Genomic DNA, 19075 nt, shown 5'->3' with positions numbered 1-19075 from the left:
AGGTCTTCCTAAGTTCCATAAACATCTTTGTGAGTTAAAGTCGAGGTATTACATGAAACTGTTCATAATGTTTAATTTTCTTAACCCCCAACAGAAGTGTCTTGGGGAGGACTGTACTCAATGCTAAAGAAGAACTGATTGTACCATGTATAACTTACATATCAGAGCGTAGTTTGAATTCATATTATGTCATAATTGTGATATAATTATGATATAATTGAACAAATATGAATAATGTTATGAGAATGACAAGAATTCTGCCTGTAAAGGTTAAGTGTGTTACTTTTTTTAATACAAATATCTGTTCTGCACACTGTTGTACAACATCTTCACCTGAGTTTCTGCAGTTTGCAGTGTGGATCCTCTAGTAAAGCTGAGAGCAGCTTCACTCCTGAGTCTCCAGGATCATTCCCACTGAGGTCCAGCTCTATCAGGTGTGAGGGGTTTGATCTCAGAGCTGAAGCCAGAGCAGCATATCCTTCCTCAGTTATACTGCAGTCTGAAAGTCTAGAGAGAGAAGCAAAGTATGTCTTGTGAATATATTTACAATGCGTTTTCAATTATTATAAATGTAGATTAAAGTTTTGAAATTTATTTATTTAAATGTAAGAACTGATTTTATACACACACACGCATACAAAAACACACACACTCTGACCATACGCCTGGTCTGTGATTTTGCTTTTACTCCAATAGACAGACACATATCTGATGTAGAAGTCATTTTAACTCATAGACATTTTTAACTGTAGAACAACATTTCCCAGCAAAACTGGGACGTTAACATGGCAAACAATTCAGGATGAAAGAAAAGAGCACTGAGACAGACAGGAGCAAAACAGAGGAGAAGAGAAGAGAAGAGAAGAGAAGAGAAGAGAAGAGAAGAGAAGAGAAGAGAAGAGAAGAGAAACAACTTAACTACAGACAGTAACAGTACAGCAAAAATGACAAGAACAAGAAAGTGGAGAGAGACAGAAAAGACACTGAAGTCATCAAATGAAGATTAAAAGACAGACAGGGAGAGAGTAACAAGACACAGACAGTGCTCATAAAGAGGGTATAAGACAAGAAGAGAGAGACCAACAAGACATAAACCACCTTTACTAGCATATAAGTAGAGTTACATTTTTCATGCTTCATATGAATCACATTAAATTGTGAAATGAAGCTGCTTTTAAATTACTGATGTATTGAAAGTTATCCTTTCATATATAGTGCACTCATGCCTTCAAGGTAAAATGGTGATTCCCTCTGGGGCTATGGACCATTATAAAAGTATGTGCAGTCAACTGTGAGGTACTTTGGTAGGCATGTTAACCAACTAGCATGATATGTCTCCACCATGCACAGATGTCAATACTTTGTTTGATTATAGAAAAAGCTTATTTTATCTAGGCTCTTCATTTTCTCTCCATTTGTTGGAAAACAGTGTGTTTAGCTGTTGAAATTCAAAGGATTTTTTCCCACAGGAGGATGCCCCCAGATCTCCCTCCCCTGGTCTGAGCAAAGCCCCAAATGTCTAGAAATGCTAGAAATGTCTCTGAATAGAAGTAAAGTAATGGCAAATGGGATTACTTTTTCCAGGAAGCAATGAGTAAAATAATCCCATTACAGTTTGCAAAAAGTAATCAGTGATAATTTCTTTCATCTATTATCTTAAACATTTTTTGACATTTCTAACTGCAGAACAAAATTTCCCAGCAAATTTCAGGACCTGATTCTCAGGACCCTAATTCTGACCTGATTTTCAGAGCAAGAAAAAGAGAGAGAGAGAGAGAAATAAACAGAAAGAAAGAAAAAGAGCCAGATAGATAGATAGATGGATAGATAGATAGACAGATTTGTTATGTGTCAGGTGTTTTTTCTCATATGTATATTAGGGATGTAATGATACACCCAGCTAACGGTTTGATTCGATTCACAATACTATGTTTATGGTTTGATTCTTCCATGATATTTTTAAGAAAATCAGTTGAACTGACACTGAAATGAAAACAATGGATTTATTTTTGATTTCTTGAATTATTGTTGTCTTGTTGTACCACTAACTCAAAAGTCATGACAGCTTGACCCTAGGAGGAATTCTTTGAAAGCTAGACAAAAATAAATAGTCTTCAATCATAAAATATTAAATTGAATGGGTCTGTCTAAATTGCATTAATATGAGATTATGAAAATTGCACCACAACACACAATGCTCAAATTTAGACACAAGTTAACAAACTAACTCTCCGCACTTTTTCAGAATTTCTGTCACTTTGATTTTTGCTTCATTGGACAAGGCTGGTATTACAGACTGACTAAAGTGCGGGCGGGATGTTGTATTTGGGCTCTAGTGTCTTCAGTAGGAGGTGAAATACTTTGTTGTTCACTACCGAGAATGGTCTCATGCCTTCAGTGATAAATGCTCCTATAGATCTGGTGATATCTTGTGCTCTTGCACATGTATGAGGCAACTGGGATGCAAAACCTTTTTCCAGAGAAGTTTGGCCTTTAAGCACTTTCTCTCTCACATCACCTGATCGGAGTTTGTCGTTGTGGTAGCGTTGTAGATGCTGGATCATAATTCCTGGTATTAGCAGTAGTGTAGCTGATTGTCAGTTAATCTGTCGCCATTCTCCTGTTAAAGGACCTGAAAGCCAACATGCTGCCACACTTCTGATTTAAAGGAGGATGGCGCATCCTCGATTTCAATCTCAGCTCCAGCCACACTCATTACGTTTCACACTGACACTGCTAGTCTGTTACTGAAACCTCTTCTTTCTGTCTATGACTGAAACATGGGGCTTTGATTGGAATGCTAGAAGCGTGACGTATGACTTTGTGCACTGTTCACACAAATACAGGTGACACAGGTGTCTACTTTCATTTCATACATTTATTTACTAGCACTGATGAATTGTAATGTAGCGTTTGTTTGGTGTTTGTATGTATTTCTATGTCTAAACATTCGAAATAAAATGCATGTTTAGTGACGATAATAATACAAAAATGTAATTACAGCTGACCACCAGAAACGTGCCAACTTATAAGATAAGTCCAATTTATATGATATGTTCTGTCTTATTTTTGTACTTGCATCATTCAGCTTGTGACAAATGTATAAATGATTACAAATATGATGGATATTTTCTCCCGATGCTTTACAGGCCAGTGCAACAGTCAGTGGTTAATAAGAACATTCAGTGAAAATAAAACATCATCCCACACATCTCAGAAATAGTCAAATATAACAACTGACAAAACAGATATATTTCATTCTCATTAAATGGTGACGACTGCATATATTGATGCACTGATTGAAAATAAAACATCTTTCACAAATTTCCTTTAAATGATTCTTCAAGTACCATGTGGGGGAAATGGTCTGTCTGGCAGATATGAACTCACCTCAGTGTCTCCAGTTTACAGTGAGGATTCTCCAGTCCAGCAGAGAGCATCTTCACTCCTGAATCCTGCAGATTATTGGTACTCAGGTCCAGCTCTCTCAGACTGGAGGAGTCTGAGCTGAGAACTGGGACTAGATCTGAACAGCTTTTCTCTGTTAGGTTACAACTATTAAGCCTAAAATTCAAATAGCAACAAAGTTTTCAGTATTTTACGACATCAAACACCAACAAAAGCAAGTCCAGTTATGAATAAAACCGATATTACACCAATGCATGGTCAGTGAGACGACCATGTCTGCCTGATCAGTGAAAACCACAAGCATGGTTTCCACCCCCCCGCCCCCCAATTAAGACTTTGACCTCAGCAAAAGCGGTAAAGAACAACTGATTGTATAACATACATATCAGAGCGTAGTTTAAATTCATATCATGACATATTTGAACAAACATGAATAATGTTATGAGAGCGATAAGAATTCTGTCTGTAAAGGCTGAGTGTGTTACTTTTTTAAATACAAATATCTGTTCTGCACACTGTTGCACAACATCTTCACCTGAGTTTCTGCAGTTTACAGTGTGGATCCTCTAGTAAAGCTGAGAGCAGCTTCACTCCTGAGTCTCCAGGATCATTCCCACTAAGGTCCAGCTCTCTCAGGTGTGAGGGGTTTGATCTCAGAGCTGAAGCCAGAGCTGCATATCCTTCCTCAGTTATACTGCAGTCTGAAAGTCTAGAGAGAGAACCAAAGTTTGTCTCCTGAGTATATATACAATGTGCTCTTAATTATTTCAAATGAAGATCAAAGTTTTGAAATGTATTTTAATGTAAGAACTGATTTTATAGACCCCAGTCTGTCAGGATGGGGCACCACACCTCCACCTAGGGCTGAACGATTTGGGGCAAAATATGTAATTACGATTTTTCTGACAGATATTGTGATTACAATCTGATTTGTGATATAATTTTTTAAAGTCAAGCTTCAGTTCAATATTCACTGTGTAACAGATTTGAAACAAGTGATGGAGCATTACCCCATGAGATACCATCAAAATATTATCTGCTCTGTATTCTAATGCAAGGATGAGAACTTAAAGATATATATTGCTTCCAATGTGTTTATTACATTTTTTTTAACTGGCATAGACCATAGAACAATCAAACATGTAAGGGATAATGTACATTGAGCCAGTCATTACAGTGAAATAAACCCCGACCAGGTGATGCAGGATCTCAACGTGAAGCGATATAAAAACTATTTTTTTGCTTCGGCTAAAAAAATAGTTCCATAGCAAAGGTCTGTTGTTCATAGCAGTGGTCTGCTGTTCAGAAATAACTGAGCCAACGTTGCCTCTGGCTCAGCGGAGGCCTTTTTTCCACACCACGAATGTAACTCTTTCCTTAGGTTTCATGTGTTTGTTGTTGGTGGACACATAGGCAGTTCCCTTGGGTCTACTTCTGATTGGTGAACATGACTGTCACACAACGCGGACGCCATGAATTTGTAAAACCATTGACATGACAGTTCAAACCCTGGGTCAGACACACTGCATAACGTATATCCTAAATTGCAGCCTTTGCGATTTGCTAATCGCATTGTTTCAAATTGCAATTTCGATTTGAAATCAATTAATCGTTCAGCCCTACCCTCACCACACTCATACTGAACACAAGGCTGTGTGATGATCCCAATGCTGTACTCCACAGTCTGGTACAGCAACTCCACTGTGACTGATCAAAGCCTCTCCAACAGGTGGTAAAACAGCACAACCAAATCACTGGGATTGTTCTGCTTCCCATACAGTGACATATATGACAAGAGACGTCTGAGGAAAACTTTCCGAATCACCAGGGACCCCACACACCCCAGTCACTATCTGTCTGTCCCCCCGTCATCTAGAGGAACAGCCTCTACCCCAGAGCTGTGAAGCTATTAGACCCTCACACCCACACCCTGGTGACCAGTCATTTGCCTTAATACCTGTAGGAAGAACTGTCATAAACTGTACAACACCTATGGTCAACACTTTATACCTCTAACCATTCCCTTTGGACACCTAATATACTTGATAATGCTACTACACAGTAGACATCTACACACATTACCAAATATCTCACATAGACACTTATATGTAGTGAATATGCTGCAGGATATAATGACAGTGAACTTGAAACTTGAACTCCCCTTTACCATGTAGAGAGAGACTGAGGGCTTTGTTGTAGAGTTCAGGCTGAGAAAATGCAGACAAACATCTTTGTTTTCACAACCGACTTTTACCCTAAATCTGTAGCTGAGGGAAGTCTAAAGTACAGCATATGTCAGTATTTTATTCAAGTGAAACTCACAAATAAAGCAGCTGATTCATCATATTGTTTTCATGGCATTTTAGGAGACATCTCTCACCTCAGTTTCTGTACTCTGCAGTGTGGATCCTCCAGCAGAACAGAGAGCTGCTTCACTCCTAAGCTCACTGGTTTTTTCTCACTCAGATCCAGTTCTCTCAGCAGTAAGGGGTTTTTACCTAGAGCTGAAGTCAGAGCAGCACAGGCTTCCTCTGCAACAGGACTTTTCAACAGCCTGCAGAGAGAGAAAGAATATATTCATGTCACTGACCATTTTACACCTCACCACTGTCACTGTCCTTCTCAATAGTCCAGGACAGTGTCCACTTCAGCCTACAGAGAACAGGGCTGGTTCAACATTGAAATATACCAGAGTCAATTTGCTAAAACAATGTTAAATTCTATAAAATGGAAACAGTTTCTTGAATAGATAATTCATAACACAATACAACAAGTAATTTTCCCTTCATTAATTCTCCTCTGCGTGTAAATGTCACACACAGCTGATGAAGACAAAATTGTAGCACCTGCATCATGTCTTTGTTATGTTGTCCATCACTGAACCTTTTTCACTAGTGTTGGGGTACAAAGTAATGCATTACAGTCATTTCATTATTTTTCTTCATAACAAAGTCATGTGAAGTATTACAGTGTAAGTTTCTGTAATCATATTACAATTACTCTCTTAATAAGAATTTCATTCCTTGTATTACACATATATTTCAAAGCAAATAATGTTTCTTATTGGAATTTAAATCATAAATGAATAGCCATAATCTTTTAGTGAATAAATTACCAAAGAGCTTGTCAAAGCTGGCCCGAAGGAGGAACTGGCTTTCCAGCAAAAGATTTGAGAGACTTTTGTTAAAGAGATATAACCACTACTTTACATATAAGGAAGCAAAATGAGTTCAGGAAAAGCAACAGTTGATAATGTTCTGAGCACACTTGATAATGTGTATTTGCTTTTCTTTAAAAAGTGCTTCTGGTTGAAGGTTGTATGTTGTTGAACTACTTGACCATTGTGAAACCTCTTTTGATTTTCTTTGTTTTACGAGTATATATTTTTGAAGGAATTCTTTTTCTGAATTACCTGGTGTGTGGTTGAACCATTAATAAAGCACCAGTAAGACTACTGAATGTCATGCTTGTACATTCTGTTTTCTAGGTTAGAATGGGTTTTAGAGATGAATTTAGAGTCAGATATGTTGCTAGGGTCTGTCATTCGTAGTCCCAAATATTTTTTTCATCTGATAAAGAAAATAATGTGCTGTCCTAATGTTTGTTGGAATAATAGTGAAAGCACTAAAGAGTCTTTCAATAAAAGCCTAAATCCACTGCTCTGTGGGTTAGTTGAGTCTTAGTGCTACACTTTGTAACATATCAATTAGTAAAGAGGAGCAAAACATGGCAGAAAAACAGTTCCTTACAAGACGACAGAGAGAAGGTGCCATCTGTGATGTTAGCAGAGTGTAGAAGCTCCTTGATGCTCATATGTTTCCTATCCTGAGCTCAGTTTTTCAGACAGCCCTGACAATACCTGTTAGCAGTTGCAGTTGTAACAGATCAGTCAGTGCACTATGCCATGTTCACATGTGGTTGAGAAAAACAATGGACCACTTGGCTATTTTGTCTATTGTGAAACCATTAGTGCTCTGAGTGAACTGAATGCCACACGATCACATGCTGACTCTTGTCTCAGTGCTCATGTGTTAGCATGGTACAAGAAGTCCAGTAGGTCCTCCTAAGTTCCATAAATATCTTTGTGAGCTGAAGTCGAGGTATTACATGAAGCTGTCCATAATGTTGAATTGGAGGGGGGGGGGGGTCTAAGCCCCCAATTAAGACTCTGACCTCCCCAAAAGAGGTACAGAACAACAGTTTGGGGGGGTTGAGATATTTATATATCCTATGCTATATAGCCCTGGAGAAAAAGTTGACCCCCCTCCCCGACCGTCCTTGTATAATTCGCTGTTATACAACATCTTCACCTGAGTTTCTGCAGTTTACAGTGTGGATCCTCCAGTAAAGGTGAGAGCAGCTTCACTCCTGAGTCTCCAGGATCATTCCCACTGAGGTCCAGCTCTATCAGGTATGAGGGGTTTGATCTCAGAGCTGAAGCCAGAGTTGCATATCCTTCCTCAGTTATACTGCAATCTGAAAGTCTAGAGAGAGAAGGAATGTTTGTCTTCTGAATATATATATACAATGTGTTTTTAATTACTTCAAATGTAAATCAATGTTTTCAAATTCATTTTAATGAACAAAATTTCCCTGCAATACTGGGACATTAACATGGCAAACTATTCAGGATGAAAGAAAATAGCACTGTGACAGACAGGAGCAAAACAGAAGAGAAACAGACAACTTAACTACAGACAGTAACAGTACAGCAATAATGACAAGAACAAGAAAGTGGAGAGAGACAGAAAAGACACTGACGTCAACAAATGAGGATTAAAAGACAGACAGGAAGAGAGTAACAAGACACAGACAGTGCTCATAAAGAGGGTATAAGACAAGAAGAGAGAGACTATTTGTGACAAATAGTTGCTGAGTCACTGATTACAAATATGACAGATATTTTCTCCCAGTCAGTTGTAGTCACGCCCTGCTCAGTTCTGTTCTCTGTTTCTTGTTTTTACCCCCCCAGTGGTCAGTTTTGGTTTTTTTAATGTATACTTGGTTTTTGGTTCAGTCCAGTGTTTTGATTTACTCCCTGTTTCTCCCTTGGTTCATTCCTGTTTGGGTTCTGTTGGTTTAGCCCAGTTAAGTTCATTCTCTGCACCTGCTTTCATTTACTTTTCCTCATTTACCTGTGTATCTATACTTCTTGCTTTTCCCTGTTTCTTTGTCTTGCATTGTTTTGGGTTTGAGCCCCACGTCATGTTGGTTTGCTGTTTTCCCCCTGCTTTAGAAGATGCTGCTCTAAGTTTTGTTGTTTTCTTAATCTTATCCTTTGGAAATAGAGACTCAACTAACCTGCACCTGCATCCAGCCTCTAACACTTTGCAACGGTTGTTAATAAGAATATTAAGTGAAAATAAAACACCATCTCACATATCTCAGAAATAGTTGAATATAACAGACAAAACAGATATATTTCATTTTCTTTAAATGGTGATGTCTGCGTATATTGATGCACTGATTGAAAATAAATTCCTTTAAATGACTCTTCAAGTACCATGTGGGGGGAATGGTCTGTCTGGCAGATGTGAACTCACCTCAGTGTCTCCAGTTTACAGTGAGGATTCTCCAGTCCAGCAGAGAGCACTTTCACTCCTGAATCCTGCAGATTATTGGCACTCAGGTCCAGCTCTCTCAGACTGGAGGAGTCTGAACTGAGAACTGGGACTACAGCTGAACAGCTTTTCTCTGTTAGGTTACAAGTATTAAGCCTGAAATTCAACATAATATTTTCATTATTGTCCAATATCAAGCACCAACAAAAGCAAGTCCAGTTAGGAATACAACCAATATTACAAGAGAGAGAAAGAGATACAAACATACGTACATACCAAATGCATATATACATAGATGTGTCAAGTGTGAGGTGTTGTCTCTTATACATACACACATATGTGTGTGTATGTATTTAAACATAATATAGTAAAGTAATAAAATAACATAACTCACTCACTCACTCACTCACTCATTTTCAAAGCCGCTTATCCTAATTAGGATCACGATAAAATACAATAATTATCATTTTAAATGGTGTGACATCCTGGCTCACTGTCCCCCTCTACTGGTCATTTGGAGACAGATTTTCTGTTCAGTCACTTCTTTGTGTAGTCACTTCCTTGTTTTCCTTGCTTCATTCAGTTAATTAGCCATTCATTGTGCACACCTGTTTTTGGTTAATCAAGTCTGGTTTGCTCTTTGTATAAATATTTATATTTTCCTTAGTTTCCTTTCTGGGGGGTTTTCCAGAAAGTGGGTTTAGTGAAAACTCGTTAGTTAACTCAGAGTAAGTAGTGAACCTAATATAAGAGCCCTGTGGCTTCATTCTCCAAGCAAAACAAAGCCAAAGGGCTCTTATATAAGGAGGTTTACTACTTGCTCTGAGTGAACTAACTCAGAGTTTTCACTAAACCTGCTTTCTGGATCACCCCTCTGAAGTTTTTGTCTTGTCTTGCCTGATGTTATCTGAAGTACCTGTGTAAGTCTAAGTAAGTCCAAGTGCCATTTGAATCCTGCCATGTTTATGTGTTCCTGTACCTGTGTTAAATAAAATCTGAAAACTTGCACTCAGCTTGCACTGGCACTCAAACTTGTACTTGCCCTCATTCAATTTGTGACAAATAGTTGCTGAATATGATGGATATTTTCTCCCAATGCTTTACAGGCCAGTGCAACAGTCAGTTGTTAATAAGAACATTCAATGAAAATAAACACCATCTCACATATCTCAGAAATAGTCGAATATAATAACTGACAAAACAGATATTTCATTCTCAATAAATGGTGACGACTGCATATGTTGATTCACTGATTGAAAATAAAACATCTTTTACAAATTTCCTTGAAACAATTCTCTAAGTACCATATGGGGGAAATGGTCTGTCTGGCAGATATGAACTCACCTCAGTGTCTCCAGTTTACAGTGAGGATTCTCCAGTCCAGCAGAGAGCACCTTCACTCCTGAATCCTGCAGATTATTGGTACTCAGGTCCAGCTCTCTCAGACTGGAGGAGTCTGAGCTGAGAACTGGGACTACAGCTGAACAGCTTTTCTCTGTTAGGTTACAACTGTTAAGCCTAAAATTCAAATAAAAATAATATTTTCATTATTGTCCAATATCAACAAAACACCAACAAAAGCCAGAAAACAAACAAAAGTCCAAATAAATAAAACCAATATTACACTAGTACATGGTCAGTGAGACGACCATTTCTGCCTGATCAGTGAAAGCCACGAGTCAGTATAAACTTGATCAATAGAGACTTTGGTGGGTTTGGATTTTAAATAAGATGATTCTGTTTTGCAAATGCATTAAATAATATGCTTAAATGTATCAGAGATGTAATCAAAGGCCCATATCTCTGATGAATGTAGCTTCTAGTGATTGTTCTATCTCTGTGTGTATGACCTGTTCACCCTGTGGGAAGAGTGACTTGGTGTGAAAGGAAGTGTGGATGCAGGAAGTCATGAGAACAACAAGGCTGAAGGAAGTGGAGATAAAGGCAGTTATGAGGACCTAAGGTCTTATATTACAACCAAGTAAACTAGTTATAACTGCCCTCAGGGTCAAAGAGCATGTGACAAGAAGGATATAAAATCTCACTCAAAAGAGGGAGACTTCCAAGTTCACTGAATTATCATTGTTCACTGTCTTCCCAATGGCTGTTGTACTACATGCAAGGGAAATATATTAACAGTGGTGATCATCTCTGACTCCAGTTTTACTTTCTAAAAAAAATAGCACCTATGGTTTGTATTCTCGTTGTGTTGTGGTTGTTCTGCAGTTCTTGATCACACAATTATTATTAGGGCTGTACCCGATTCAGAATTTTGTCAGTTGAATTGGATTTGGCTGTTCAATATATTTGACTATTCGTTCCTTTTTTTTCATATAGATTAATTTTGCAATCAGAAAATCCATTGGCATGAGTTTCAGTGATGATTTCAACCACATTAACATAGTCAAATGCAGCAGATTCATCAGAACATATTTTTGAGCATTTAAAAATCAGTAAAAGACAGTTGCATATGATGTGAGATTTGGATTGTGGCCTATTTTAATTGTCGACATATAATGTCAGGATGCCATATGGATTTGTCAGAGTAATGAGACAGGGGGAGACACGTGTATTTCTGTTTAAATCAAGTTCTTATAGCCTTTTTTTTTTTTTTAATTTCACTTTAAACATTAAAAGCAATGTGTGGCCTAAATGAATAAAAAAAATGAAACAGTCTAAAATAAATTCATGGTATTGCCTGTTATGAAATAATAACTCCTCGTCTTCAACAGGATAGACTTATAAGACTACTGTATTTCTCTTTCAGCATAATACTGAATCTTAAGTGTAAACAAATAAATAAACAAATTAAGCTCTTGCAGTTTAAGATCTGAGATATTTAAGATGAAAAAGCAAATGCTTGTCTTCAGTCTCTTTTTCAATGACCGCCTAGCTATGGAATTTACCCGTTTCAAGTAGTTTCCCATGTTCAATGTTGTTGAATGATGAGCAAATTCTTGCATATAGAATTTGCATTTAATTTTGTTAGGGTTGTCCTTCACAAGTTCAAATTGCTGCCATATTTTAGACTTCTTCTGAAACATGGTTATAACAAGCCTAGTTTACCAACCACCCCATCTCAGGTTTCAGCTTGTCTCATCAGTTAACCCCCAACACATACTGTCACATGAATTTTTTAATTTCTTTTGGCAAGCATGCAAGTTAGCCCTGCTATAGAATATAAAAATATATTTATGACTCCCCTTATTTGTAATTCCTTACTGAAATTATATCGCATTTTTTGTAAACTTCTGTCTGTTTTATCCTGTTACTGTAATGTACACTGATTGGCCAAAAAAAAAAAAAAGTTTGCTCAACTTAAGGCATCCAAGTCGACTGACGGGTCTCACACTGATGATTTACCTTGTCGACTTTCAGAGGGCAGACCTAATTATTATAATTATGATTATGATGATTCTTATTATTGTTGTTGTTATATATATGTATGTGTGTGTGTGTGTGTGTGGAGAGATAAGGCCTTCCATTTACTTCACGGTTGGCTAATTCTGTTATTTTGTTTTTTTTTCTGGTAATATCAGCAAATTTAAATTCAGATATCAGGGCCAATGGACTGATTCACACTGAATAAACATAATGGTGAAGAACTGAATATTATGTTAATTAAATTCTGGTTCGATGTTCCACATAGAGTCACTTTAAGCTGAGATAAGAGCACAGTGGTAAAAATATGGATAACAGTTTTTGTGACCATTTTGTGTCAGCATTCCTATAGCTATGTCAACACTTGTGTAAATGTAAGAGAGCATCTAGACAAAGTGCCCTTCTCATCTGTGTGTGGATAAACAGTCTTTACTCACAGAGCTGTTCTGGAGACTTTAACCACTGGCAGCAGCCTCAGAAGACACTCCTCTGATCTGATGAACTTCTTCAGGTCAAACACATCCAGCTCCTCCTCTGATGTCAGTAACACAAAGACTAGAGCTGACCACTGAGCAGGAGAGAGTTCAGCTCTGGAGAGATTTCCTGAGCTCAGGTAGCTTTGGATCTCCTCCACTAGAGAATGGTCATTGAGTTCATTCAGACAGTGGAACAGACTAATGTATCTCTCTGGAGATGGATTCTCCCTGATCTTCTCCTTAATGTACTTCACAGTATCCTCTGTCCTTAGTGATATTCTGTCTGTATCAGCTAGAGCTCGTAAAAAGGTTTGAATGGACTCCAGTGAGAGACCGAGAAGGAAGCGGAGGAACAGGTCCAGGTGTCCATTCTCACTTTCTATGGCTTCATCAATTGCATCTTTGTGTAGGGTGAAAATTTCCCATCTCCAGTATGATTTTAGAATGCTTTTAATGGACGGCTGTTGTGTGGATAAGACATTTACATTGCTGTTGATGAATGTTAGGAACACATATAAGGCAGCAAGAAACTCCTGAATGCTCAAGTGCACAAAGCAGAAGACTTTTCCCACGTACAGTCCAAGCTCCTCTCTAAAGATTTGGGTGCAGAGTCCTGAGTACACTGAGGCTTCTCTCACATCAATACCACACTCTCTCAGATCCTTTTCATAGAAGATCAAATTCCCTTTTTTCAGCTGTTCAAAGGCGAGTTTTCCCAGTGACAGAATAGTCTTTCGGTTCCACTTTGGTTGCATCTCATCATGTCCTTCGTATTTTTCATTCCTCTGTTTGATCTGAAAGATCAGGAAGTGTGTGTACATTTGAGTCAGAGTTTTTGGGATCTCCCCACTCTGTGCCTCTCCCAACATTCTCTCTAGAACAGTGGCTGAAATCCAACAGAAGACTGGTATGTGACACATGATGTAGAGGCTCCTTGATGACTTGATGTGTGAGATGATTCTGTTGGCCAGGTTCTGATCACTGATTCTCTTCCTAAAGTATTCCTCCTTTTGAGGGTCATTAAAACCTCTTACCTCTGTGACCATGTCAACACACCTGGGTGGGATGATGTTGGCAGCTGCTGGTCTGGAGGTTATCCAGAGGAGAGCAGAGGGAAACAGATTCCCCTTGATCAGGTTTGTCAACACAACATCCACTGAGGTTGCTTTTGTCACATCACACAAACTTTTCTTGTTCTGAAAGGTCGAAGGAAGTCGACATTCATCCAGACCATCGAAGATAAACATGATTTTGTATTTGTCATTGTTGGTAAATTTCAGTCCTTTTGTCGCTGGGAAAAAATCATGAATAATATCCACCAAACTGCAGTTTTCACTTTCCTTCAAATTCAGCTCCCGGAAAGGAAGTGGAAAAATGAACTTGATATCCTGATTAGCTTTTCCTTCAACCCAGTCCAGAATGAACTTCTGCACAGAGACCGTTTTTCCAATGCCAGCGACTCCCTTTGTCAGCACAGTTCTGATGGGTTTGTCTTGTCCAGGTAAGGGTTTAAAGATGTCATTGTATTGTATTGATGTCTCTGATGTTGCTGGTCTCCTGGATGCTGTCTCAATCTGTCTGACCTCATGTTCATTATTGACCTCTCCACTTCCACCCTCTGTGATGTAAAGCTCTGTGTAGATCTTATTGAGGAGTGTATGGTTTCCTTGTGTTGCTATTCCCTCAAATACACACTGATACCTCCTCTTCAGATTTGACTTCAGTTCACGGTGACAAGTTACCATCAGCTCATCTAAGCATTAGATTGACAAAATCAGAGATACAGCATGTCAGGGTCAGAGATAATGAATATGTAGTGTTCAGTTTTATTAATCACAGACAATTAGGCTGATGGTTTGGTGGAAGAGGAGTGGATAGTAAAAATACAGTATATACAAAAAATAATAAAAAACATCCATTCCTTGACACTACTAGAGACTACAATTATTATTATTATTATTATTATTATTATTATTATTATTATTATTATTATTATTATTATAGCTGTTGTCAGCATTCTTGTTCATCCTGTGTGCTTGTATATCACTGAATAAAGACTGTTTGTTGTAACAGATGTCTTACTTTTCTCCAGTGTGTCAGCGAGGTCATTGTGGTTCATGTTCCTCAGGAAGTGCAGTGTGATCTTCAGAACTCCCTCTCTGGCATTGGTCTCATCCTCCTTCAGACCCTCAAAACATTCTGACATTTCCTCAGTCAGACTTTTCCGCAGTCTTTTCAACTCATTCTTCACAAAGGTGATGATTTTGCTCTCAAGGGTCTTAACAATTGAAAATAAATAAATAAATGATTACATTTTTATTATAAAAAATCATGAGAACACTGAATTAAATACAAAGAACACGTGAAAAGTGCGACTTGATTTGACATGACAATGCTTTTTTGTTACGTTTTTGTTTGTTTGTTTGTTTGTTTTTTATTGGTTTTAATACAGTAATCCTGACAGCTTTATTATGTGTTCATCACAATAGTAAAATCTACAGTGTGAAAAATGACTGACCTGAACTTATGTTTGATCATGTACAGAGTCATCATTAATCATATTCTAGACCTGGAATAAAGCCTTTATTATAAAGACAGGAGTATACTGAATGCACTGTCTATTCTCACATTCACAACAGTGACTTTGTTTTCTGTCTGTTACCTGAGCCAATACTGACCATCCAATGATCATCTAGAGAAGACATAACTCACACTGATTCCCATAGAGTACAAAGCTCACCTCAAATATGGAGATCAGGTCTTTTATTTGACGTTGGACAGACCAAACACCGGAAATCTCTGATTGTGTTTCCTCCTTTTGGATTCTGCAGTCAAAATGTCAACAGAACATTTACAACAAGCAGCATGTGAAGAGTTTTTTTACATTTTCTTCTCATTTATAAAATGTGTTGTATATATTTTATATGACTGTAAATATAATTTATTTGATTCATCAACTGTAGAAGCTCTACTTAATTTAAAATGATGAGCATGTAAAGTATAAAGTGCTGCAAATGAACAGACTTCCCCATTAATTTTTATCATATTAAATTATGTTTGCTCATGTAAGTGTAAATCTGAGCACACACACAATGTGAACAGTGAACTTGTCCTCTGCATTTGACCCATCCAACACACATACTGTGCTGACTGTAAGTCAGCATTCTTTGCACCCAGGAATCATTGGGGTTAAGCACCTTGCTCAAGGGTACACAGCTGTGGATGTTGGTTTTGGGAATTGAACTGGCAACCCTCCAATCACAAGGCCAGCTTTCTAACCTTTAGGCCACAGCTGCCCGTCAAGCTGAATGTGAAGTAAAATAATTGATATATAATCACTAACTGTCCTTTCACTCTATAAACCACTAAATCCATCCCAAGAAATAAAACAAAAATGTCCATACCTTCCATACATTCTGGAATTTTGACTTGGAGGTCATAGCAGCAAAATATTTGGCAATGTAGCACTGCATCACTCAGGCACCAGGTTTTTACTCATAACAGTGATGATGTGTTATTTTTCTGTCCTGATTCTGAGTTTGTCCTGACTCTGTGTTTAAAGAAACATGATCACAAATGCTACCTTTGTTCATCAGGGAGATCTCCCTCTCTGAAGTCAGGTGGGCCTTCTTTAGACCTGTTACTCTTCATGGACACACAGCTGGGTACAGGTGAGTCTGATCTCTCCTGCTCAATGCTGTTTACAACAGGTATAATAGAGACAGACAAACTTTACACATAACACATATGGCACATACAGGATCTACAGCACTCTCAACAGATGAACATCTGTTCTTTAAGGAAATATTATCACAAATGCTACCTTTGTTCATCAGGGAGATCTCCCTCTCTGAAGTCAGGTGGGCCTTCTTTAGACCTGTTACTCTTCATGGACACACAGCTGGGTACAGGTGAGTCTGATCTCTCCTGCTCAACACTGTGTGTAACAGAGACAGAGATCTCTCAGACAAGAGACTTATACATAGTTGTTTATGTGACATTTCAGTACTGAAGTGAAAGTAGGAAAAAAGATTAAGGAGAGACTCCTCTGAAGCAGCCACTCTCCGACGTACGTCCAAGTTCCATTCTGACCGGGCGGTTGTATCTCGAAATGGATGTAAGTCGGACGTATGCTAGCACGATATGTAGAAGTCGTAGAGGAATGGCAACTGAGAGCGACAGGCGACAGCTGAGGCCCAGTCCACACAGGTAAATTTGAAAACACATAATTATTTCTCTGCTTAGCCTTTCCGTTCACACTAAAACAGCGTTTTCCGCCACCAAAAATGATACTTTTCGAAAGTGCTCTGTGAGGTGCATACATTCGAAAATTCGGACAGGGAAAACAGAGAGTTTCAGAAATGATGAAGTATGGTTGCCATGACAGTGGCGAAAGTTTGTGCTCGAGACACCAAAACAAATATGACGAGCGAAATGCAATCTATGCTGCTCTGAATATCAAATCTGCAAACACTAAGGCGTTTCAGTGTGGACATAGAACATTTGGAAAACTTTACGAAAACAATGGTGTGTACGGAGAAATGTTTTTACATAAAATCTGTGTTTTCAGATATGTCTGGCTTAGTATGGACCTAGCCTGAGAGAGATGCTGTGACGTACACAATGCCAGGATATCGTCTGATGGTCACTATCGTTCAAATGCAGCCGTCAGCACTGCCTGTCATAGTTTCATATGACCAGAAGACTTGACATGTAATAATGAATATCCAGAGACTTGACTTTAACTGCATGAGCTCAACATTTATTGAGGACACTCATATACCGCATTATATGCACTCTGGGATAAACTCGACTAAGCACACATTGTGTTACTCCGCCTCCACATCAGTGACCTCATCACATCTGTATCAGTGCGTGGCACACTGGCGGATGTACGACCAAGCACAATTTTTATATTTTCATATATTTTTTCTTTATTGTCTTTAATTTATACATTTTTTTCTTTCGGTCGTATATACAGATGGTTATAAGTCACACAGATCATAAGTCGGGCAGAGGCTGTATAGCCTATCAGTTATCAGATATGTCAAATATATCATATATGAGTTCAGCTCACCTCTCAGCTCCACAGTGCTCCTCAGACAGACTCATTTTAGAGGCAGAAACCCCTTCCTCACATGATCCTGAGAGACTCATTTTAGAGACAGTGTCTTTCTCTCCCTCACACTCCACAGAGAGATTATTTTCAAAGGCAGCAACTCCTCCTTCATTTATATACTCATTTCAGAGACAAAGTCACCTCAGAGGACACTCATGGAAATCCATTAGGTCTGATCCCTGTCAGTAGACCTGTAGAACAAGCACAAACATTAGTTTGAATTATTTCACTAAACTGTTCATTGGGGAGTTCTTCTAATCTTATACTGGTGAGAATGTCCATTCATATTAAACCTTATGGCAAGGTTGTAATATGACCAGATCAGTGAGTTATCATATGCGGCTGTTTATGATGTTAAAAACATTATATGTTATTTTTATAAGGACTTTAATGTGTCTGTCAGACCATGAGTTCGTTATCATGAAACAAGTGGAATTTATATGGGATTTCCCTGTATAAATAAAAATATCATATTTTTTTACATCTGATACTATGGGAAATATATTCATGGTGGTCTATGGAATAAGTTTTCACATACACTATAAAAGCCCTACATATTTACTGTCTATACTGATCTCTCTCTCTCACCCAAACTCTTTCTCTTTTTCTCTCTTTAATAAAAACACCTACATTCATCTCATAAACTTGAGAGAACGACCCATTTGTGGAGGGCAGCTTAGAACATGTACCAAGAACCTGCATGTCTGTGATCAGCATCAATCACTGATTGGTTTAAACATCAGATAGAGAACAAGATCACTGTGTATGATTATTATACAAAACAGTACATTTAAAATCTCACCTCTGTGAACATAAATAACAAGCTACTCACTAAAGTATATTTGTGAATAAATGTAATATTTCAGCAATACATGTTTCAGCCTGGACCATCAGCACAGGGGTTACCATATACAGTAATGTAAAAAACAATCTTGTTCAGAATGATAGAATACTGTCTTTTGAAACAAAAGTGATCACCTGTCCTGTTAAATATGGAATTATTTCAGAATTATGGGTATTAAGGGATATTGGTCAAAGACTTTTATTAATCAATTTGTAACTAAACTATAATGAATTTTAAGATTACTATTAATGAAAGATTAATTAATAAAATTACCTTTACACTGGGG

At 38.0% G+C, this 19075-nt stretch overlaps 1 protein-coding gene across 1 annotated transcript in view; it reads right to left on the bottom strand.

The window, feature by feature from the left end:
- LOC115829713 (NACHT, LRR and PYD domains-containing protein 12-like) overlaps positions 1–17938 on the bottom strand; it is a 135811-nt gene extending 117873 nt beyond the window's left edge. The window contains exons 1-9 of the mRNA XM_030793881.1: positions 17904–17938; positions 16650–16763; positions 16410–16523; positions 15567–15651; positions 14898–15104; positions 12788–14574; positions 10314–10487; positions 3944–4117; positions 334–507 (exon numbers count right to left, since the gene is read on the bottom strand). Of these exons, the coding sequence (XP_030649741.1) occupies positions 334–507; positions 3944–4117; positions 10314–10487; positions 12788–14574; positions 14898–15104; positions 15567–15651; positions 16410–16523; positions 16650–16763; positions 17904–17938 (2864 nt within the window). The remainder of the gene's footprint in view (positions 1–333; positions 508–3943; positions 4118–10313; positions 10488–12787; positions 14575–14897; positions 15105–15566; positions 15652–16409; positions 16524–16649; positions 16764–17903) is intronic.
- Positions 17939–19075: the final 1137 nt, after the last annotated feature.

Source organism: Chanos chanos, chromosome 16 (assembly GCF_902362185.1).
Source record: "Chanos chanos chromosome 16, fChaCha1.1, whole genome shotgun sequence".
Taxonomy (NCBI): domain Eukaryota; kingdom Metazoa; phylum Chordata; class Actinopteri; order Gonorynchiformes; family Chanidae; genus Chanos; species Chanos chanos.
This window is presented reverse-complemented; position numbering and strand designations above follow the sequence as displayed.